The sequence below is a fragment of the Rhamphochromis sp. 'chilingali' genome, assembly GCF_963969265.1.
Source record: "Rhamphochromis sp. 'chilingali' genome assembly, chromosome: 11".
In the NCBI taxonomy this organism is placed as follows: domain Eukaryota; kingdom Metazoa; phylum Chordata; class Actinopteri; order Cichliformes; family Cichlidae; genus Rhamphochromis; species Rhamphochromis sp. 'chilingali'.
Window position 1 is genome coordinate 17,824,732 of NC_137938.1, and position 25,603 is coordinate 17,850,334.

The 25,603-nt window shown below is 39.9% G+C and overlaps 1 protein-coding gene across 1 annotated transcript; it reads right to left on the reverse strand.

Annotated features, from left to right (window-relative positions):
* Positions 1-4,428: 4,428 nt before the first annotated feature.
* dpys (dihydropyrimidinase) lies at positions 4,429-15,874 on the reverse strand (the record flags this gene model as incomplete). Its single annotated transcript, XM_080896210.1, has 9 exons — positions 4,429-4,917; positions 5,688-5,895; positions 8,627-8,769; positions 9,314-9,455; positions 11,062-11,218; positions 11,493-11,682; positions 13,718-13,897; positions 14,067-14,225; positions 15,623-15,874. The coding sequence occupies 9 exons, from the start codon at positions 15,872-15,874 to the stop codon at positions 4,858-4,860; spliced, it is 1,491 nt and encodes a 496-aa protein (XP_080752336.1). The 3' UTR covers positions 4,429-4,857.
* Between the last annotated feature and the right edge of the window lie 9,729 nt (positions 15,875-25,603).

A 25,603-nucleotide genomic window follows, 5' to 3' on the forward strand; every position in this document is an offset into this window, starting at 1 on the left:
GTTTTCCCAAGTGGATCCTTACGGCTTTACCATACTGGTCCACTTGACTGATCTTTATTTATTTATTTAAAGTTTTAAGTTATTACAGTCGGAACAGACATGTCCGGGGGATAAGAAAGGGAAAGACGCAGACAGGAGAAGTTCAAGAAAAGGAGAGGGAAAGATTAACAGAGGGGAAGAGGGACAGTGAGAAAAGACACTACACATCTGTTAAAAGAAGAAAACAAGCAGAACGAGAACAACCTCCCCACCAGCTGAAGAGGCCCCCAGTTCCATCGATGCACCAGAGGCCCCCCGCACCAGGGTTGGGCCTCCGTGCATGCACCCACCCACAACCTCGGTGACACACCAACCAGGACCCAAGCCCCAAAGGCCCAGCCAGAGCCCCAGCCCGGAGGCAGAGCACGCCCAGAACCCCAAGTCCACTCTGGACCCACCCAGAGTTCAGCTAGACTACCAGGTCGGTAACCTTCGTCCGCCAGCACAGACCCTCCTCCAGCCCTGCTGCAGGCAACCACCAGGAAAACACCACCCAAGAGCCACAGATCCCCATTCAGTTCAGTACCACAGCCCCCAGGTTGAGTCCCCCAAGAATCCCCAGACACCCCAAGCCTGTACCTACCCCCACATCAAGCGCAATAATGAAGGCGGGAAGACTAAAATGATCTTTCAGACGGTCTCTATAATGGTTAGAATTAGGATTATTTTTATTTTTCCAGTTCATGAAGACAGTTATCTTGGCAATGCATACGTTGGTGAGAACCATGTGGGCTGTATTCATCTATGTAGTGAGGTCATCCAAGATGCCCAACAAGTGGACTAGAGCGAAGGCTGGAATCAGTGGCGGTCCTAGCCTGTTTGGCGCCCTGGGCGAACACTCCCTCTGGCCACCCCCCACCACGATGCTGCCCTGGGCAACCGCCCGTGTTGCCCATATCAAAAACCGCTACTGGCTGGAATGTTACATTTCAGATACTTTGATAAGTCTTCACATATCCAGCACCTAACCCTCTGCACTGGTGGAAAGAACCAAACAGCGTAACTGTCAGGTTTATTGCCTTGACAGTGTGAGCAGTTGTTAGAAGACATAAAGCCCATCTTGAATATCCATTGACCTGTATAGTGCACTCTGTGTAGTATTTTGTATTGTATTTTGGTCTAAGATGACTGATAAATCCGCTTCCCATTTTGCAAAAGGATATTGATTCATCTATTTTGGAGAGTGTCCAGTATATTTTAGACAGTAATTTGGGGTTTTAAGATTAAGAAATTGTACCACACATGATTGTGTTTGTAATTCAACTTGATTAGGCTTAAACTTTTTTTATTATAAATTTAATTTGTTGATATTCTAAAAATCTTTTCTTGTTAATCCCATACTGTACAACTAGTCTGTCAAATGGAATAAAGTCCTCCTTCTAATATATATTCCAAATATTTAATTCCTTTACGACTCCAATCTGGGAGGTTAATCATATTATTTTTCTGTAGTATGTCAGTTTTGTTCCAGATAGGTGTACATTCGCATGGGATTAATGAAGACTCAGTCATTTTAAGAAACTCCCATCGTGCTGTCAGAGAAGAGCTGATGTCGACTCTTTTAAAACATACATGTAGTTTGGTGTTTGAGCTGATAAATGGTAGGTCCGAAATCTCTATATTATTGCATAGTGCCTGTTCTTCATCTAGCCAGGGTGCATCTAAGAGCGATGTTTTAACCATCCCCAGTGTTGGTAAGGGTACTTTTGAAATGTCTTCCACTACAGATTACAGACTACATGCCCCAAAATGTAGTTTGTAACGTATTCCGTTAAGTTACTCTGAATACTTTGATTACTTACTATATTGTCATGCTTTTTACAACTACATGAATGTACTTTTGCTGTGTGATTTATTAATATTACTGAAGGCTACTCGCCATACCAAAACCACCTAGATTTTTAAATCCTAATATAAAATCAGTGCCAGTAGGGTGGACATTAGGTGAGGCTGCAAATTTTGCAACGATCTCATATAGAAAACTTTCAGTGTATGTTATTTCAAAATACATCATAATACATTTCTCTTCAATTGTTTTATATTATATTTAACATTTAGCAGAATAAATATGTACTCTTTGCGCCCCAGTTCTCACCTGTAATCCACCACCTACTGGGTCATTATTATTCAGAAAACTAGAGCAGTATACTACTATTTATGGCATCACGTGACAGCTCAGTCTACTGGTAACCGTGGCGCAATTAAAGACCATAAGCTAAGAGGTATTACCTTGATTCAACAGAGCTGCAATGAGCTCTCAGCCATAGGAAATACATTACTTACCTATTACATCATGTTCATTATATAACATGACAGAGGAAGAATTTTATAATGAATCAACCCCAAACTATGATCATTTTGCCACTATCAGTTGTGATGGTTGCAGTCATTCCTGCTATGAATAAACACCTAATTATGTTTGTTACATAAAATATCAAATAAAGAAACCGCAGTTATAACCTCGCTTCTGCATTTTACCTCTGTGCAGAATGTAGAACAGCGATATTTGCTTACATAATCTAAGACAGATGTCATTTGCATGTGCAGAGAGCAGCACTGTGCTCTTCCTACTTATGCACTGTCACCGTTCATTAGCATCATGCAGGTGCTGTTTCTTCACTCAGCATAGGGACAGGTCACAGCCTACTGACTTCATAATGCAGACTGTGACAGGTGAGAAATGCAGTGATGTGTGAATAGGGAAAGGTCAAAACTGCTATTAATGTGTATTCCTCAGGGTAGTGTAGCCCAGGTAAATACTATTAGTTTATTACTGTCTTATTGGTATATACACAGTTTTGAGAAATCCCTTAGGCTGTGTTTGTTCATTATGCATTAATATTTGCAAAAAAAACTTCCTTTATTTAACAGCTTATGACAAGTAGTAGAAATCCTATACTATACACTACATGCTCAGTATATTTACTATCATTCTGCGTACTTAAATACTTAGTGGTACACACACGCTACATAGTAGTATGCTCAAATCATATCACTCAGCTGCAGTTGGAGAGGCGTCACCACTGGCTCAGCCTTGTAGAATTGAGGAAAGTCATGATTAATATATTTACTTAATATATAATTCCTGGCAAAGTGAGAACATATGCTTAGCGGCCACTACATTAGGTATACGTTGCAAAGATGCCCTTTTACCTTTAGAAATGCCTTCATTCCTCACGGCACAGACTCAACAAAGTGCTGGAAACATTCCACAGAGATTTTGCTCCATATTAACATGACAGGATCTTGCCGTTGCGTAAGATTTGTCAGCTGCACATCAGTGATGCAAAGCTTCGGTTCCACCACATTCCAAAGGTGCTCTTTTGGCCTGGGATTTGGTAACTATGCAGGTCATTTATGTACAGTGAACTCACTGTCATTTTCAAGACACCAGGTTGAGATTGTTACAGCCTTGTGACATGGCACATATCAGGCTGGAACCAGCCATAAGAATGGTGTTACACTGTTATCCAACCAATAGCCATTTGGTTGTAACGAGTGGTTATTTGAGTAAGTCATTTGAAAGGTCTTTCTTCACTATTCTGATGCTCAGCTTGAAGTTCAGAATACTAGAATAATAGATACTTTGAGTTACTCCCATACTTTGGTTAGTTAAGTATACCTCTTCAACTGCAGGTTAAACATTTTCATTGCTGTTACAGTTAGCAAGACTAATTGATATCACCATGTTTGGCAAAACCTGATTCTTAGAAATACTGTGATCACTTAAAAAATACTTTGGGTTACACTAGTTAAAGTGTAAATATTTAGTATGAATCACTTCCTCTGTGTTTAAAGCTTGAAAACTCAAGTTATAGCCAGGTCACCATTTTAAATAGGCTCACCATTCACTGTACAATACCCCACCATCCCCCAACCATCCTTTGCACCGTTTAAGAAAAGAGGAAAGAAGCATTCTTGCTTGAGGATGAGTAGGCATTCTGTGACTCACACACTACCACTGACCCGTGTGGCAACCTGATAAGCTCACACTATGTCTCAACTGGCCCTGTGGCATAATAACATGCCAGCATGCCCGCCCCAATGGGAAGCTGCCACATGATGCTCGATGACAGCCGCAGACCTTTTTTACCACGAGAAGGAATGAATGCAGTCCATACATGGGCATAGATGGAGTGTATAATGATGTGTGAGCCTGCTGAATATGCAAACACAGAGTCCGTCTGGGTCAGCGGAGTAAATCTTATTACCACATGCATGTCAGTGTATTTTAATGAATATTTCATCAAAGGGAAAGGATGCTTTTGGGTGAGAGACAGTTCTGTTACCAGTGGCAACTGGCATTTTAGAAGATGGGGGTAAAAAATGCAAAAACATGCTGTGAAGAAGAAAACTCAGGCATAATTACACACAACTATAAATGCTGATTTACTATTGTTTTAGAGCACAGAACACAATATACAGTGAAATTGTTTGTTTTTTTCTATTTAGAGACTTTTCATTTACTAACCAGGAACTCATGCATAAACCCGATTTGCATTTCTTATGGTGAGTTGCGTTATTACATAATGGTGTTAGTAATAAATGTATAGTTTGCAGCAGCAGAGTTGGTTTTTGTGATCTGTGTACTGAACAGAGCTGGCTGCAGATACAGCTGTATGTGACTCAGTTTCCTCTTCCAGCGGAGCATTGACTCAGGCAGAAATTCAACATGTTATAACCCTCATATGCTTGAAATGCAAAAAGCTACTCCAATGAAGGTTGTCTTTGAGAAAACACTTGTTGTTTGTGCAATGGGTAGCTTCTGGGTTGCATTGTTGGAGATTTAAGGTGCCCTTTAAGTTCCCAGGTATGTGTTCAGACAGAAATGACTTTGCCTTCATATGGCTTTCTGGTCACAGCTGTAGGTTTCCTCACCTGCAGGTCAAATACAAAGCAGACAGAAACATTAGGTCATCCTGTGCGTGGTACCTACTCCCAGTCTGGTTGCTTCAAGTTCATAATTCTGAATTAACTATGAAAAGTGTTTTACAGCTAAGCGGTCCTGCCAATGTATGTCCTCTGTGCAATTCATGATCTGCACTTGGAATGGACACAGGAAAATATCAGTTTTAGCAAATATCAGAAGTAGACTGAGTCAAAATCACACCTGAGTCTGTAGTCTGTAGTCTCCTGTATAGTTCATCTTATTGAGATATACTTATTTGCAATATTCTGGGTAATTTAATCCAAATTTATATGCTTACAGCATATATGACGCTACAACCAGCATCCAGTTTGCTTACCTCAACTGACCATAAATAGTAAATAAAAGAGGGAACAGTTAGGCTAAAGGCTTTTACACACCAGATGTGTAAAAATGGTGTGAATATTTTGTGTGTTAAAGATATTTTTCAGACTCACCTATGAAAGCTATCGTGATACAGCCTGAACTCTTGGACCAAACCCTGAAATTCTCCCTGATGCTGCCCTCTCACGAGAACTGGATGAACCCAGAATCTCTGTTTCAGGGCCAGCTAATCATCGCTTGATGTCAACTTGATTTTTTTGAGTGCATTTTTTCAAGAGCAAATTTTTTTGCAAAATCGCAACACTTTTGTATATGTATGTGTATGCACTACCCATTAAGTTCACATCCAAAAAATGTGGAACTTCAGTGACACTTCTGACGCTAAGACTTTACTAACCTGCTCCCGCTGCTTGATTCTTTTGTAAACAAACTCAGAAAATGGTTTTCTGTGGATGAACTGGCCATGTCCTGGTGACACCTTCAGCTGCCCATCCTCATACACCACTTTGCCTCTGGAGATGGTAATGACAGGTACCCCATGACACTCCATACCCTCAAAGATGTTGTAGTCCACAGCCTGGTGATGAGTCTTGGCAGATATTTTCCTACATAAAGATACATTGGCAGCTTTAAAAACAGTCAGTGGAGGCTTTTTATGAGCTAAACTCATTGGTCACATGTAGCCTGCGTTAGATAATTGCTGGATGCTTTCTGAATACCAAAGAAAAGGATAAATCTATTGTGAAAACTTAATGCAGTCCATCCTCATCTGAAACTGATTGAATCAGGCCAAGATGTACTTGCAGTTGGTTCACTGTGCAGCAGTAATATAATGTATTATTCAAAACTTTTGCTCATGTGAGGCTCTTAAAGGCTCACTAAGCACATACACTAAGCTTCTTTCAGACAATAAAAAGGCACCTCAACATTTTCACTGCTGCCTATTACATTATTGTGGCATCTATCCAAAGGCTGCTGCGTGAGCACAGCCACATAATATTGCAGCATAGCCAGTATCCAGATATAAAAAAAGACTGTGCAAGCTGGAACCTGATGGGAAATATGAACAAAGAAACACAAGAGCGGCAACATTTTTCAGTTCTCAGCAAAATAAATTTAGCATAGCTGTGATGGAGTTTAGTAGCAGAAATTATTAAAGTAATTTAAATGGTGTACAATGACAATACTGCTGTTAAATGTACACATGTCGAACTTTGAAACAGATGGCCTACAGCAACAGAAGACCATATTGGGTGCCACGCCTGTGAGCTAAGGACAGGAAACTGGGGCTTTAGTTCACACGGGCTTGCCAGGTTTGATTTATAAAGAAATGATAGAATTTCTTCGTTTCTTAGTTTTTAGTTTCTGGATTAAAATGTAAAAAAGGTACACCTGTTCAACCAACAGCTGAACAGGTGTATATGATCAGCCAAACACATGAAAGTCACCCAATGTATTTATGCATGTTGACAAACGTCTGAATTTCTGATGTATACAGCATCAAATTAATGGGAGTTAATGTGAATTTGTGGCTGTATTATCACAGACAGATTCCATATAATTACTAACTCGAGCCCATTCAATCAAAAACTGAAACCAAAGTTGGAATTGACTGGACCAACAAACAAAAATATAAGAGAGAGGGAGGAGTGGGCAATCTGCAGAAAATGACTGATCACAGCAGCTTTAAGTTACAACATGTATATTTGCACAACTACGTGAAGTAAGTTGATTAGGACTGTAGAAAATCTCTTCATAATAAATGTATGAAATGCTCTGCACAGTACAAACTGATGATGTCGAACAAATAAATCACATTTGAGTGAAAGACCAAGTCAGCAGGGAACAGCAAAGTAAGTGTGACTCAGCTGCTTCCATGAAATGCACCGGATGTCTTTCTTTCTTTTTTCATTGACCCCTTTTACTCTCCATTCACAAACATGTTTCCTGTGGATTTGTGAAGCCAGACACCATGCCTAGTGTGCACTGACGAAAACAAGATGTGTCCTCATTATTCAGCTCACCCAATTATGAGAAACAAGTCAACTGAGTGAGCTTCCTAGGGATTTGGGTTTTTTTGTGGGGGGGAGGCGGTTATGCAACTGTTTGTGGCCCCTGGTCCCGGATGTTATGAAGTGACACTTGTGCTGACGGCAAATTAATTACACAGTTTCACAGATGAATTCACTGTGCAGCAATCAAATACAATGCGCTCTCATGCTTGAAAAGCATTATGACTTCCACAGACATGCGCATATGGTAAAGACACAACTTAAATGGACAACAGCTGATGTCCAGGAGTGACAGGTCTGAGAGGAAAGACAAACTGGAAAGCACGTCATAGTAACAACTGTGGAGTTTATTGGTCCTGACATAATCTTTTTTTGTTGTTTTTGTATTATTATCAGTAAATTCATTTACAGAAAATTACACTGGGGTTTAATATGCTCTTCATCAACTCACATCCACAGTGGGTTAGATCCCTGAGGGACGCAGCCCAGATCCTTCAGCAAACAGAGCGGTGCATTGCTATTTCCAGGTCATATAAGATTGTGCTACAGTACACATGATGCTGGAACGCAAACTGTCTTCGTTTGTGCTTGTGCTTCACACAACAGCTCAAATAATACAACACAATCACATGACCAGTTTTGCGATATTCTGAGCACATTCCTGAAAGCAGCCATAACGCCGTGTATTCTGCACGAAGGAAATTGGTTTAGCTCCCACATGAAATATTCGTCAGTTTCAAAATTCTTACCATGACCCATCAGCATCGTCTCACTCATGCCTTATGTAAGTGTGTTAAAATCTTTTCCTAAAAATATAAAATTACCAAACAGCAATTTAAAATTTTTTTTTAATAGAGTGATGAATTTCATTCATATGTAAATTGTGTTATGCTTTAATTTGCAGCTATAGATAAGTGATGACATACACCGACTTTTGGATGGAGCATAGACGTAATCAGCTTATGTGGAGGGTTAGTGAGTGCGTTAGTGTTGACGTGGCACAGGATGAAAGATATAGCTCTTCTCTTTTTAGGTGCCTGTATCTGTCGCCTACATGCTTTACAGCTAAACTTAAAAACCTTATCTTAGTTAGTGAAGTGCCTGGCACACTTAAGACACGCTCTCAAGTGTGCCAAATGGATCAGCATCACCGTGTGATGGAGCTCTGATGGAGACAGTGGCGACGTTACCATTTTTAACATCAGGATTTGCATTCATCATGCACTTTTAAAACTTTACGTACACCAGCTGAAGGCTTTCTTTCACTGCTCGATTTCTAAAGATTTCTTCCAGACTGCTGAATGACCTGAGCTGGAGTTCTCACCTGGTCATCCTTGGGTCCCATATAACCACATCAGCATCCGAGTTCTTGGCGATTCGGCCTTTCTGCGGGTAGAAGTTGAAGATTTTTGCTGCGTTGCTGCTGGTGACAGCCACAAATCGATTCTCGTCCATTTTGCCACTATGCTGAGGGGAGAAGAAAATGCACAAAGCACCCAGTTTGAGTTAGGGGGCCACACTGGATGACAACAATACACAGAATTAGCAGACAAAAGGTCAGTGCAAGCAACTCATTTCAGCCAAAATATCATCTAATGTGTGATTTGTAAGCACTGTTGCACAAAGTAAATCTTTCCAGTGGCCTTGGGGCAGCTGAGCTGATACACAGTCCCCACAACAATGGCCAGAAAATGCAGTGCTTGCAATCGTGCAGCCATCTGCACCTCTGGGAGTTTATTGTGTGTTGGAGGAAAAAAGAAATACGCATATCATCCAAATAATTGTGAGAAAAGTAGAATTATTAATATTTGATAGTAAAAACAGTAACCCAACATTAAACATCATGGCACGCCGTCATGAATGCAAATGGGCCGGTATAGAGTCAAAAATGTGTATTTGCTACTTTTTGTTATGCGAACATTAACCACATGGCATCTTTAAAACTTGTTGTCAAGAAACCGGTGCTTTAAAAAAAGACAACTAAAAAAGTGAGTATATCCTTAGTACTAACCACTCCTTTTTCCCAGATGACAGACATTCTGTCCTCGACACCGTTCACACCGTTAGGGATCTTGGTGAAGTCGTCCTTGCCCAGGGCTTTCTGGCACACAGAGAAGGTGCAGTTGTCCGTCCCTGTCACGCTTAGATCATCACTGGCACAATGAACAGAAGGAAAATGACTGTTATGTCCAAACTGATGATGGAATAACCTAAAAAATGTATCAGTAACCTTGAGGGTCACTTTGGTCAATTCTAAATCCTCACTCCCAAAAAAGTTGCGACAGCATGTCAAATTATCAAATCTTATAAACCTTCATTTTATTCACAATAGAATATAGAAAGCTCATCAAATTTTTAAACTGAGACATTTTTACTATTTCATGGAAAATCTTAGTTCATTTTGAGCTAATTTGGAGCTAACGTATTTTGCAACTAATTAAGTTAATTGACAAAAGTCAATAATGAGACTGGGTATAGAAAGAGCATCTTAGAGAGGCTGAGTTTCTCATTAGTAAAGATGGGCAGAGGTTCACCAATCTGAAAAAAAAAAACTGTACGAATTGTGGAACAATTTGTGAATAATTTTCCTTAACATAACATTGCTAAAGCTTTGAATATTTCATCATCTACAGAAAAAAATATAACTAAAAGATTCTGAGAATCTGGAGAAATCTCAGTGCACAATCGATAAGGCTCAAAATGAATATTAGTTGTCCCTGATCTACAGGCCTTCAGACTGAATGATTTAGTCATAGGAATAGCTGCACAGCCTCAGAAACACTTCCAGAAATCACTGTTGTTAACACAGTCTGTCGTACGATTCAAAATTGCAAGTGAAAGTTCTGTCATGCAAAGATGTCATATGTGAACATGATCCTAAAATGCTAAAATCCCCACCTTCTTTAAATCCAACAGACGTGGTATTCAATGTTTGTGCTGCAAAAATGGCTCTTTGTGCCTCTATCATTTTAAAGATATTAATAAAAGTTTCTCAAAGGTCAATGTGGTTGACCTTGGATGAACAATTTGACCAAACAATGTTTGGGCTATTTTTATCACATGGAACAATGACAGATACAAACTATGTATTTTTCAAGCTGTTTAGGGTTTGGTGCTCCAACCTGAGGCCTGCTGGACCTAACTCGTCAACAGAACCTCTGATTCAGGTCCAACTAATACGCACCAAGTGGCATGCTTTTAAATTACTTCAGAAATGTTCTTTTATTAATATTTTCAAAATGATACCAGCACAAACAAAAACTGTAGCAGCAAAAAACCAGCAAAAACATAGTACAATTGATCCAGATACATTTTGTCTGATTTGGATAAATCTGTATTAGCTGATTCTGCGTGGGATCACATGGGATTCTGAACTTCTAAACTCCCATAGCCTAAAAAAATCTGTAGCTGTAGCCAAAATACAAACCGAATTGAATTTCAATTCAACTCAGTTTCATTTATATAGCACCAAATCCCAACAACAGTTGCTTCAAGGCACTTTATATAAGTAAAGACCCTACAACAATAGAAAAAGAATTCCAACCATCAGACTGTACCCTATGAGAAACCACTTGGTGAAGGTGGGAAGGAAAAACTCCCTTTTAACAGGAATAAACCTCCAGCAAAACCAGGCCCAGGGAGGGGCAGCCATCTGTCACGACTGGTTGGGGGTACGGGGAGAGAGACAGGAAAAAACACACACTGCACTGAATAAAAACCACCAGCAAGCAATATTGCTGGACTTTCAGTTCTACCTACTTAGCTAGTAGGTCCATAAGGTACCCAGGTGTGCTGGGGTCAGGTCTAAGCGGAGGACCCATGACAAAACCAGCAGCATGGGCCCAGTCTTTGTGCCAACAGTGGGTACCATCAGTGCCCAAACCGGCAGCAATTGGCTCCCCAAACACTACACGCCCTGTTCAGAAAGAAAGAAAGAAAAAACCTGTGTCGGATGTTTACTAAAACCGAGTATACTTTATCTGCTCGAGAGCAATCAGAAACCTCATGCTGAGATAAAATTCTCAGTGGCTTTATTTTTTGCCATAGCAACAAAAAACAAAATGTGCAAACACTGTATAACTCAATATTTGACTAAAACATAAAACAAAGAAAACTGAAACCAGTTTTGAAGCTCATCAGCTCTCAGCCTCACCCTCTTTAAACAGCAGGAGGGAGGATTCCACACTCACCATCTCTGCGTGCGTTAGACACAACCTTGGCGGCAGATTTACTCATGACATGAACCACATAGAGCGGGCAGTTGACAGCATGGGCGATGGTGATAGCTCGCTGGGTGGCTTCGGCCTCCACCTCTTCTGGCCGACACAGTTCATGGCCCTCTGGTCCTGTGATGCCCATGGACAGCATCTTCTTAGCCCCCTGTCAGTTCACAGCAGGGACAACAAGTCAGGATTAAAGGTTAAAGGAGATGGAAGGTTAACACGGCACGGTGGCACTTCAAGGCAGAGACGGACTGACCAGACAGTCAGATTTATACTTGATGAATCTATATTGATTCGATTGAATTAAAATTTGCTACTATGAATAATAACATGTGAGTGCCTTACTGTAGTGCTGGAAAGACATTTAACACACTTCCAAGCAGCAATAATACAGTATTCATGTTGCTCTGAGCAACAACAGATCCACGAGTTGTTGTTGAGTATTTGCTACCCCCTGGTGGTAGTTTTTTGCCATGACACTTGAAAAAATGCTGGAAAATGCACATAAGAAATAACAGATCTTTCTCATAGTGGGGATTTTGACTGTCTGAATGTAGCTGCAGTTCTGTCTAATATTAATAGAAATTACATCGTTAATTTCCAATTCATGTCAATTCAGTGAGCCACCATGACTATTCCTATCCCTCTGAAACTTGAACACCTTAACTGGATATATGCTATTAATTATACCTATGCTTATCCTGACATAACTTGTCAAAATATCTGTGGGGAAGGTTTCTGGTGACAGATAATGACAGATTTCATCTTTTTTCCTTGGCATTGCTCCAACATCGCGTGTCACGGGGCTTTCAACCAACCTTCTTCATCTTCTTCTTTCAGGGGTAACAGCGGACCATCTGCCTCCATCCCAACATATCCCTATCCTCTTCTGTCAAATCAGTCCTCTGAATGCTTCCTTTATTACACCCATAAACCTCCTCTGAGGTCTTCCTCTTTCCCTCCTGCCTGGTAGCTCCACAAAGTTCCAGTATATCCACTATCCCTCCTCAGCGCGTGTCCAAACCATCTCAGACCTGTTTCTCTATCTTTGTCTCCAAACTGCTCAACCTGAGCTGTCCCTCTGATGTACTCGTTTCTAATCTTGTCCTTTCGGGTCACTGCCAATGAAAATCTTCAGCCCTGCACACCTCCGGCTCAACCTCGTGTCTTTTTGTTAGCTTTACCTTCTTCAAACCATAAATCATAGCAGGTCTCACTACCATCTTGTAAACCTTCCCTTTCACTCATGCTTCTGTCCTTCTGTCATAAATTATCACTGACATTAGTCTTAATCCAGCCTCGACTCTCTTCCATACTTCTCATGCCATTGCTTTGAATCACTGACCATCCATAGACTCATCTTGTCTTCACTACCACTACTCCTTGGATGTTCTCCTTTCCACCTGTCTCCCTCTCATTCACACAAATGTAATGTGTGTTGCTTCAACTAACTTTTAATACTTTTCCAGAACATACCTACTGCATGCTCACTATAGATCACAATGTTGTGTGCAAACATCATAGTCTAGACATAGACTCCTGGCTGACCTCATCTGTCAGTCTATCCATCACCACTGCAAACAAGAAGGGGCTCAGAGCCCATCCCTGACGTAATCCCACTGCCACCTTGAACCCTTCTGTCACTGCGCTTCTCACCACTATTCCCTGTCCTCATACATGTCCTGCACAACTCTCACATGCTTCTCTGCCGCTCCTGTCTTCCTCATTCAGCACCACAGTTCCTCTCTGTTCCTCACAGCCACAGTGTTTGTTATTCTTTGGACACAAAGTGAAGCTTAGCTGCCATCAGGGTGAAACATTAACTTAGCATTCCTTGTGGGCTCTGGTGTGTTTATACTCTGACACTGATTACCTGAGCTGCACTTACAAAACCTTCACTGACAGAAAATCAAAAACAGCATATAGGCTTGTGTTGTTTAGCTTTAGTATCTCACCACGCTTAGGTTGTTTCATTTCTCAAGTTAAACTCTTGATATTTTACAAAAAATAACCATATTGCTTAAGTTTGGAATGTCAAATATCAGATCTACTTTACTATTAGCAACTTTTTCCCCCCTGTACAGTATAGGCAATAAGTAGCTGTAAGAAAAAAACAAAAATTGTAGCTCATTAATACAAGCAACTTCTTTTTCAAAATCTGTTTTCATTTGTTTCGTGTGGTTCACACCAACCTCTGCAATCAAATCTCCATTCTCAGCATGAACCTGAGCTATGGCTCCGACCTCCTTACACTGAGCAAAAGCAGCATATAGCTCAGAATCCTGCAGCATAAACACATCTTTATAGGCCATAAACATCTTGAAGGAATTTACTCCTTTCTCTCTGGCCAGAGTCTCCATCTCTTTCTTGACCTAAAAAAGAAAAATGATTGTAATAAGGGAGACATGTATGTAGCTCTGGGGAAAAGGGGGCAGCAATATTTGGACTGGGCAAACCTACTTGACCTAGTGTCATTAGTTTTAGTGTCTAGACAGTAAATACTAGTAGTCTACTAAAACAAAAGGATTCACTCTCATTCACCTTGTCACTCCACCATGTGACCGCAACGTGCAACGAGTAGTCGCAGCAAACTTTGGGATCAGCCGTCTCACGCCATCGGTCATGAGCCTCCAGAAGAGACTTGCCCTTCTGGGGGATGACAAAGTCCAGGATCATTGTGGTCCCTCCTGCCAGAGCAGCCTGGTGAAATGCACACATTACCACAGAGAAGTAAGCAAATGATTAACCTGTGAAGTAGAAAATGCTGGGAAAAAAGTGATTTGAGTGTGGCTACTAGTCCAGATGTTAAAAACAATCATCTTTGTGAATGGTGCCTGAATAAACAATGATTGACAGATTTCTTATTGTCACTCCCATTAAAATAACACCTGATACAAATGTTGAGAAGTCGTGGGCATCAGCTTTACAATGACCTCTGATCTGATTTTGTCCTGCAGATTAATTCTTTGCGGGATCAAGAAGATTTGGAGCCACATAAATGAAACTGAATCAAACTGCATTGAGAAGAAGGCTAACTCTGACAACAGAGTTACCCCCACAGTTAAGAAAAACAATTTCCCAACATCTAACCAACGTCTCGAGGAGGTAGATATATCAGTGTCAAAGAATACAATCAAGAGAGGAATGGAGACATGATGGGAAGAGAAAACTGTGGAGAAGGAGAGAAACAGCTCATGAGCCAAAGCACACCTCACCATCTGCCAAACATGGTGGAGGCAATATTATTGCATAGGTATGTACGGCTGCCAGTGGAACTAGTCAAAGTGTTTATTGATTTGTGTTTTTGTGACTGCTGATAGAAGCAGCAGGATGAATTCTGAAGCGTTCAGGGCTATAATCTCTGATCAGATTCAACCAAATGTTGCAAAATGGATTTGCACTTCCCACTGCTCGAGGTAAAGGAAGGGGATGTTCTTCAGTGGCTAAATCAGTCACCTGATATCAACCCAACAGAGCATACTTTTCAGTTATTAAACACAAAACTGAAGGTAGAGAGAGACACACAAACAACCGAACTTGACTGCAGTAAAGGCCTGGCAGAGCATCTCAAGAGAGGAAACACAGCATTCAGTGATTTCCACAGCTTCTAGACTTCAGGCAGTCACTGACTTTAGGATTTTCATCCAAGTATTCAAAACAACTTAATATATGAAATTATTTTTGTTTGTCCAATTATTTTTGAGCTTCTAAAAGTGTCTGTCTATGTATTTTCCTTCCCAAAAAATTATGCAATATTTTGCTTAAATTCCCTGAATTAAAGCTGTTGTCAAATACTTATGACGCAAAACTGCATACTGATGCTATTTTAAGACAGAGGTGATTCTCAAGTCGCTGTAGTGTTTTATTCATATTTTATCCAATATTCATTTGATTCTACTCTCAAATTCCAAATTCAGCTTTTGATTAAAAAAGAAAAATAGGACTTGCATCCATCGCATGCACTTCCACTTCCACTCATAATAGGTGAAGGTGATTACTCTTACTACCAGCTTTTTTGATTTGCTAAACATAGCCAAACATATCTTGCCAAGCAACATGAAATTAATATGACAGATTCATTTTAAATGAAACTCTACTTTGGTTCCAATATGGAAGTCGTCCACAGCTCTGGTTCCCATGAACGCCAGTTCCATGTGCGTGTGCGTGTCGATGCCACCGGGGATCACCAGTTTATCGGTGGCATCAATGACTCGCACTCTTTTTGGAATCTGAAGATTCAGTCCAACCTCAACTATTTTCCCATTTTCGATGTAAACGTCGCCGATCACGGAGCAGTCCTCGTTCACAACTTTGCCTCCTTTAATCAGGATCCCGCTGGGCTCTTCCATTCCTGCTCCGCGCAACTCAGAGTGTTAGGACTGCGTAAGGACACAATTTGCGCAAACTGAACCGATCTCTGCGCTCTGACGCTGAGATCGTCTGTGTGCAGTGGAACCCAGAAGCTGTGCCAAAGAAGCTACGCAGGTCAACTCCAAAGTTCATATGAGATGTCAAAGGACAGAAACGCCCCAGGTCAGTAACCCAAAAAGATTTGGCCTTCCTAATAATGATTTACACTAACTCGGTATGCATAAGAATGTGGAGAATATCATAGAAGTCTTGGATGGACTGACTCACTGTGTGCCAAAACTGAGCCGATGTCTTTAATAACTAATAAATAAGTAACTGTTCCATATGTAAAATATTGAAATGTGTAGCATAAATTTTCTCATAGTGAAAAGCTGAGAAAATCACTAAAACGGTTATTTTTTCTGAATTGTTATTAATCAGTTCAGTTTAATCAATTTTGTGTCAGTAAACGTAATTAAATCATATGTTCAGTTCACAGATTAATTTCCTTTTGCTTGCAGAAATAATGAAACTGTAAGGCCCAGTCTCAGGGGCCCTCAGGAAGGAAATCTAGCTGCACTCTGAATATGATATTGTATATCAGTTATTTCCAGTAACGGAATACTGTTGTTGCCTTGCACTCATGAAGACGTCATAAATTGATATAATACTTATCTAAACTCTATATTTGCAGAAAAAGCCCTGCATAGAAACATATGAGATGATTTAGACCATTGTATTTTAACTTTCACAGTCAAAATTTACTGAGTATTTGGGTAGAAATTTGGAATCCGTCACTATGATAGTCCTTTTATATTAGGATTCTATGTATCTATGAAACCTTTTCAGATATTAAACCTAAAGTTTGATTTCGAAAGCCAAAAATCTACTTTATTTCCATCTCCTCACTAATTTATAACTACACTTGATTCAGAAACAGAAAAGGAAAACAGATTCCTGTAGAAGGAACAAATTCTAGAGTAACGTTTCATCAAATCACCAAACACACTGTGGTCACTGACATTATAGTGCTTTAAAAAAATATATGTTTCAAGGTATCATGGGGAAAAGTGTACTTTTTGTGGTTCCATTATCTCAGAGATCAATGCCCTTTACATCGCACACATTACTATTGCCAAAATTTTCCAAGATACTCAAGCAGCTGAATAGAAATATTAGTTACCTCATATTGTAAAAACTGTGAGATGTGTATGAGTGGCGTCTTTTTCTAGAAAGATCCCGTGTAAAGCAACGGCACTGTTTACTTAGACATAGTAGATGTACAATCTCAAGTCTTTGCACTTTACAAAACATTTCTGAATATGAAAATATTATTTTAGTGTTTAGTGTTTGTAGTTTTGTGTTATACTGTACAAGCTTCCTTTAAGCAAACAAAAAGCAAACCCATGAAAACCTAATTAAGGATGTTTGTTTCCCTGACACAATATTCAAGGGAAATGTAGTTTTAAAGCAGTTGTGGACTACAAACATGGAGTTTAAGGATCTGAGAAACATACAGAGAATTCAAAACAAATATACAATAAAAATGTATAAATATTATCATGTCTTATAATACCACAGTTTGTAAATATGAATACATATTTAAAAAAAAAAATAACACCGCATTACAAAAGATCATATATCAAGAAATGTTGAACAGTCCACTGGCAAAAGTTCATTTTTCACTTCCTGCTACCAGAAAAAGAGACTTCAGCTTCAGTATTAAAAGCAAGTATGTCACCTCTGTTTCTAGATAACTGTTTGAAGGCACACATTTTGACTTGTGGAAACAGTGGCAGCAACACATATATTAAATCAGTATTAGTGGAACACCTGAAGAGCATATCCTTTGGAAGAGCGTGGTCATTTGCTAAGAAAGCCTTTGACTTCCACCACCAATAAATAAACACATCTGTTGGAACTGTTTATATTTAATATAAAGGAAAAAAAACCCAAACACAGCAGGCTGCTGATAATGCCGTGATATCCCTAGAGCATGCAACTGCCTCTCTTTCATGAAGAGTTGTTAGCCACCGGGAGAGATTAATATTTTACTGCAGTGGATTGGTTGTCTTCGCCGCATCAGTCCAGACAACTTTTTCTCATCCATTAGTGTATTACGAAAACAAGACACATCGGAGAGACAAAGATGCATGCACTGGCGAGATAAGAGCACGCACAAGGCTTAGGAACACCTAACCTTCACAGTTGCAATAAACAATAACATGTGACTTAAGAGGATTTACATAAGATGAGAGGAGTAATCAGAGGGAGTGAAAAAGCAATGAGGCAGCAATGGCATCTCCTCAAAAGTCTCTGTGTTGCTGAATGAGGGAAGTTGCCATTCTGCTGGATTTAGAGCAAGGCTGTTGTTATCATTTTATTTCCTCCACCGGCACTACAAACCAACACAGATGTCACTTTCTTTTATGACTGAATTGAAATTCAGCGAGCGCGGCTTTGAGTGTTGACATGGTAAAAACTCTGGCATTAGAAGGGCATAGCATGCACAAAAAAGTGACATAAGATAATGCTCAGGCAGATTATCAGTGCTCTCCGCTCAGGCAGCGAGAGGCTTGTTTACTGCGTTTGTAGCACAAATCCACATATCACATTGCAGCTACAGCAAATGTGCGTTAAAGATACTGCAGATGTGAGGAAGAAGAAAAGAAGATCACGCAGCGGTTAGACTGGAATTTCTGTAAATGATTTATTGAATTTCTGCTGAATAATCACAGTAGATTTTAATGCAAAGGAAATGAAAATCGTCTCCTTGCTTATCTAAAATCATTTTATTTAAATCTGCCAGACTTTTATTTGTAGTTTTGCTGTTAACTTAAATGCATTTCTAAGAGGTAGTTTGTCAAACAAAATCAGAGTTGCTAAGTGGAGCTACGTGAAAGACCTGCTTTACTGTGCTTCAGTTTTTATTGGGCTTTACCCGGTAGAAACAACCCTCCCAAAGTGGAAGCTTTCAGGTTCATGCGGCCTTCCATGTTTTTAGAGCTTCCATCTTCAGGAAGATGATCATTAAAAATCCCAGCAGAAGAAACAGCACACCGTCTCTTGTTACTGCCACCATGTCCATGCTCCAGTACTGTAACACACCTGCAAAGTAAATAAAGAAAACACAGATAATCAGTGCGCAGCATCCCCACCCATGTCCTGTAATTTATATCACCTCCTCTCTTATATGGGATACGCTGAAATGGATCATGCTAAAGAAGAGGGTGCATCCCACTGATGACTAACCCACTCATCCATCAGCGTGCTACTACAGTTTTTAAACGTAACCACTACTTGGCATTTTTGATTCAACAGAAATGTAGCATAACCATCTGCACACTTTCATTCACAACACAGGCTGTGCATAAGTTTCACCCTCTGCGAGTCCTTTCACGCCTTGCACACAGTAACCAACAACACTCGCGTGCTGCTTGTAATCAATTTATAGCCACAGCATTATTGTTTCAAGTGTTTTTCTCTATAGCCGATACACTGTATTTGTAACAGTTTCATTGGAATACACATTTCAATAATCCTGCTCTTATTTTTAAATTAAATAATGTATTATATTTGAAAATTCATAACCAGTAATTAACACGATTCTGCTTCTGACTCTGGATATTCATGCAAACAAGCAAATGGCCCAGAATTGCATTTCCACTAATTGCAGCCCAGATGGCAGTGTTCTCCTCAGGTTGCAATGAAAACGTGACCTGATGTTCTGACTGCTCAAATCTTTTATGGTACAATTAAAAAAAATGCTCAACACAATTATGTGATATGTTGGAACAAAAATAATATACATTTGCACGCAAAGCAGATATTTATATTATCTGAGAGTAGGCAGTGGTTTAAAGAAAAACATTTATGCAATTCCAGGTGCAGGGACATTTTGGAAATATCTGTCCTTTTTTATTTGCTGCCTCTGTGTAAAAATGTGGATCATGAATGTGCAGCTGAGTTGTGCTGACAATTTTTTTAAAAAAGAAACAAATTTTTAAAAAAAATAGCAGATGCATTACAAATATTGAATTATACATTTAGTGGTAATTTGGAGCCTTAAATTATTATTATTATTTTTTAAATCCATGTAAGAAGGCTTCAAATGTGACATTAAGTGAAGTCAGATTCCCTGACACGTTGCCTGCAAAGACACTAGGAAGTCTGCAGCTACTTCAAAACATTTGTCAGTCACAATGTTGGAGCTCAAGCATCACAAGGCAGCTGTTAAGCAGACTCTAAAAATGTTAAGCTTCCAACAATGGGAGGCAGAAAATGTGAAGGGAAACAATTAAATTACGCCTTGCATGAAGTTTGCTTTTCATTTTGTGAGGCAAATTTAGTGCCATGGTTAATCACTATGCTGTTGAACACGATTTGCAAAAATATTCAAGAGCTTTATGTGCCTCAGTGCCCCTTCTGTATTGAAAAATAATGGGCCTCTATCCAATTAAAAACTGCATTAAATCTCTAAAGTATTACATGCACTTTACTGGTATCTCTCTGATTAGGCTTTTCTGCATGTGCAGATGCTGACAGCACACTGAGAAAGGGAGCTCTGACTGACTGCTCCCTTTTAAATCTAGTTCAGGAGCCCAGGATTTTTTCTGGATAATGAAGGTGTGTGCATGCATGAAAAATGTGCAATGAAAAAAAAAAAGAGATATTTTTGCATCAAAATCACCAATCTGTAAGAAATTCTCTCTGAAGGCTCATCATTTTAAACATAAAACACGTGTACACACACAGAAAAATCACATTAACAGAAAATGAAAATCATTCAATCTCACTGTCAACATTTCATCTTTCTCTATTTAAACTGCGCTGTCAAATTATTCGGTTTTGGGTTTTTGTGGACATTTTACCAAAAACAATATGATATCTGAACAAAAACCTCCATGAATGAGGATGAGGATGAATGCTCCTCATCTCAGTAATATCTTTTGGATTTGTTTGCATTCATCGCAGCCCTTCTGTTTTGATCCTCCCATCGATAGGCAGTGATTCATAGTTTTGCAACGGAGGCACCAGTCCAACACGTGAATGGGTGATTTATGTGGCCATCTGTTTTGTTTCGATCATAATTTGATCATCTCTTTTTGTGGGGATGACTTTCCATGTCAAGACTCATTTTGCTCCGCTCTCAAAACTCACACTTACGCTACGGGCTGCGCATGTGCACGTGTGCACGCCCGCGCACATGCGCAGCAAACTTTGGAATAATTGAGCCACCCCTCAAAGCAACTGCAGCACATTTACACCCTCATCCTTTAAAAAAAAAAAAAAACTGACCAAATTATGATTACAAGTAACAAGTAGGAGAGTTGTACAACCGACTCACTCCCACTATCTATTTATGTTAATTAAAAGATTTGCAACTACATGTGTCTGCAGATAATCAAAATGTCTTCTGCAGCAGCACTCCCAGATGCATCGGCACTCCAGAGCTCATTTGCTTGCTGCGATCTCATGTTTGTTTAGAATTAATCAATCTACCCACAATTGAGTTAATTAATTAGTGTTTTAATGCTACTCTTTATAATTGCAGTCAGATGAGTCTGCAGACAAAGCAATCACATTAATGCAAATACAACAGATAATTGTTATCCAAACTTCCTCGGCAGCAGCAGCAGCAGTAGCAGCAGCAGTAGCAGGGGGTGAGAGCTCTTACTGTACTGTAGAGCTCATTCTGTTAAAGCACTAGATGGCACCATTGAGCAGAGTTTCTCCTCTGGTCCTCTTGTCACATCCTTGATATTGTTCAATTAGCTGTTCTATACTGTCCTCACTGAGTGGGTGCACATATGCATTGAGGGATAGATGACACGAGGCTACCCGTGATAGCCTCGCTCACAGATGAATGCCTATCAAAGTGCCGCAGTAGCGAAACGAGAGGTCAACCTCTCCAACTCGTGCAAACGCGTGCTGTTTAAAAAAAAAAGAGAGGAGAAAAAAGGGGCATTCTGCATGTATCTAGTGCAAATCACAGGGAACATTTTGTGCATGCCTCCCTGCCCCCTGATAATGTTTCATTTGAGTTTTCACAAGAGGTATCAACAGCATGACCTTAGAGGCTTCTTTCACTAAATGTCAGAGGCTGTGTTCTTTTCAGGAACATTTTCCACAAAGGTTACTCAGTGTGCTGCGAGCACCCATTCCACTGCATCTATATGGCAATGAAGACATTAGCTGCTTCGTGCACACAGGTTTGTATCACTGCTGGACACAGGAGGGTAAAAATAACGGAGTGAATAATGCATGCTGTCAGTGTCTGGTTTGCCTCGTTGAAGTAGCCAGTTTCAAGCGACGGAGGAGAAGTTTCGCTTTTTGTTTGCATTGTTACCCCTCAGAACTTTTCCATCATTCAAATTTTATTCACCGCATCTTCATCATCATTATCGTCGCCATCATCACCATCATTAACCGCAGCTCATTTCTGCATTGCATGGGCTTTGTAGAGTACATTCTTGTTTACCCAGTTCCTGGTGTTTTTCAGGAATATGCTTGTATCATTCGGCAGCCTCTCAGCGAGAGCCATTATTCCCTCATCTCTTTAGTTTATCTCCTCTGATGATCTGCTCAGATAGATATGACAGCTGAATAAATATGCAAACGTTAGTGTGCAGCTCCACACTTCGCCACAGAATTTCTATTATGTTCTCAGATTTTAGAGACGAACACTATATAACAATGGGACTCTTTGGGGGATTTGGATGAATGGGTTATATTTTTTTTTTTCCTCCTTTATCATCTTCTGATAAACTGCGGCTATCAGCGGAAAAAATCGAGACACTCCTCACTCATTGGCTTTGGACTAATTAAAAATCTCTTTTCACAAATCTGCTGTTGATAATTTCTGAAGAGATCTTTGAATGTCAGAGAATAAAACGGGATTCATAAAATCACACTTTCATTAATTAACTTTCAGTCAGTGGTGTCATGTCTCTCTGCTGTGTCCTTCAAAAAAAAAAGAAAAGAAAAAAGAATCTGCTCCAAAATAAAGACCAAGTGAACGCGTCACTCATGTTTTCATTGCCCTGACCTAATTCCAAGGGAGGTTTTGGAGGAACTGAATGGATTAGTGCCCACTGTCAAATAAGATCATTAGTAAAACGTGACATTCAAAAATAAGAAACAGCATTTCTTTTGAAATTTTATTGCAACTGACCACAGGTTTTATTCCCTCGCTTACGTGTATTTTTTAATACTTTTCAATTTAATCCAAAGAAAAAGAGGTATTTTTTTTTTCAATTATAACATAAAAATGTAAAAATATATGTACATTTTCATTCAAAACTCCCTTCAGAAACACAGCCTGCATCGGCGGTGCACTGCTGGACTTGTGGGGCATATGTTGCCTTTTTATAGCATACTGGTGACTGTCTCAGCCCTAATTCTTTGGGCTTTCGCCTGGCCCCCAGCTCCCAGCATGCTTTGAAACATGTAAGTCTCCTTTCAATCAGTTTTTTGAGCATGGCATCGATATTGGCTACATTTGTGGCAGAGGAGGAGGAGGAGGCGCTTTGGCAGCTCTGTTTGAAAAAGAATTGCCATGGGAGGGGTCGACTTGACCCAGCTTTAATGCAAAACTGAAAAAGAGAGAGGAAACAACAACCAGAGAGAGAGAGGGAGAAAAAAAGGCTACTATATTTAACCAAATCTGCAGCTTAGTCGGAAAACACAGGATAATGATATCCTCTTAACACTCCTTGCTGCAGAATTACAGCCCTCACGGTAGCAGGGGCCAAGATTCAAGACTAGAGAGAAGACGCAGTTATTACAGCGCAATCATTATGTTGTGACTGTGTTCCTGGCCTCGTTCACCTTGCTTGGTCAAAAGATCAACACTACAAAATTAGCAATTAACGAAGCAACTGATTCTTTCCTCAGAAAAGGGCGCAGTAGCCTAACATCCTAAATAACCACTTGTAAATGTGATGGTTTTCCTGCTGGGTTGCTTGTTCTAGGAGATTTTTTTTTTCTTTTTCTCTTCAGTAGTTTTAACTAAAGTATTAAATGCACTGCTCAATTAGATTTCTTCTAGCTTACTGAAGCAACAGTAACACCGCTCCCTCCACAGGAGCTGTAACTTTGGAGGGAGGTGCCTACACACAGCTGCTCTTTCTTCATATATTATATACTCTAAAAATAGAGACATCCTCCTTGACAGGTTTCTTGTTGTTTTTGCAAAATCTTAATTAGCGATTAGTTAGAATAATTCTCAAACTGCTTCTCCTTTTTTTTCCATCCCCCCTCAGTGGAGGATGGTTTGTTATTTTAATTAAGCAGAGGTCAGATTTATTAACTCAGCAGGAGTGTGTTGAGTGAAACTGTGGAAATCAGCAACAATCTTTTTCTCCACACACCGATGCTCATTTCATGTCTCCTTCCCTTTTCTCCAAACTGCGAAACAAGGCAGGAAGAGGAGAAAGGGGAGTTTTTGTTTTATCTTATGTTGCTCACTGATTCCTTTTGATTACCTTTTTTTGATGCTGCCCCCCCCCCCCCCCCCCCCCCCCCCCCCCCCCCCACCTCCGTCTGTTCTTCCCAGTGGTTAGATGATGATACAGCTCAAACCAGACCCCTCGGTGGGAGCATCCACTGGGCTTAGAGGTTGGGTGTGGTACAGGAAGGAAAGTTGAAAACGATGAGAAGGAAAGAGATAAAATTGTGTGAAAGAAATGGGGGGGAAAAATAGAAGTGGGCTCTGAAAGAGAAGGGAAAAAAGATAGGATAATTAAAGAAGAGCGAGAGAGGAAGTTTCATGCAGCTCACGCAGAAAAAGAGCTGATCAGACTATAAATCAAAATGTCTCTGTTATATCTCCGTTCAGATCTTTTGACAGTATATTACTTGTTTTCCTCGTGCATCTTGGCAGCTGGCGTCACATCAAGCAGATAGATGTACAGTAAATAAAGATTTTCAATCTTCTCTTATGGTGAAATCTAAAAAAAAAAATGTTACAGAGCCAGTCGATTTCATTCAGTGCTTTGCCCGCAAAAACTTTCACCAAAAGGAGGGCTTTGTTCTTGCAGATGGCTTCATTCTGGGCAAACTCAGATTTAAAAATACGATGCATGGGAGACAGAGTATAAGGAAAAGAGTGGCTTGATTTTTATTTGACTTTTTTAACAGTGACTCAGTTAATATGTAAATACAGAGAGCTGAATGCAAATTTCAAGAGCACAGAACAGGGTTCAATCTTGGGTTTTATTTGTTAGAAATCTCTCCAGGGAAAGATTGCAAAGTGTTGTACATTCTGTCTGTGGCCACAAGGCAATTACTGCCAGAAAGCTTTTGACTCCTCTTGATTATGTGATGCCTTTCAAAAAATTACACAGATTTCAAATCACATGCTGAGCATACCTCGGCTGTAGTTGGGAGCCTCAGAAGAAAATCCTGACATTCATATGCGCTACCCCCGAGCCCCCTGTATCTAATGCAGGCTTTATATTGTCTGTGGGGGTGATGAAAGAAAAATTGAAGGGGGTGCTACTTCCACTCCCTGGTCAGCACTGCAAAAAATGTCCTACTCAACATGCCATTTAGTGTAGTTATGATTTCAATGTACATTTTAAACAGAAAATTCCATATGTTACTTACATGGTAAATTATTCCACAGCTTATTTACAGTTTGTGTACATTCGTTCATTTTTATGCACTAAGGGGCTAAAATAATCACTCCTGGCAAAAATACCACAATTAAAGTTTCCTGAAAAAAA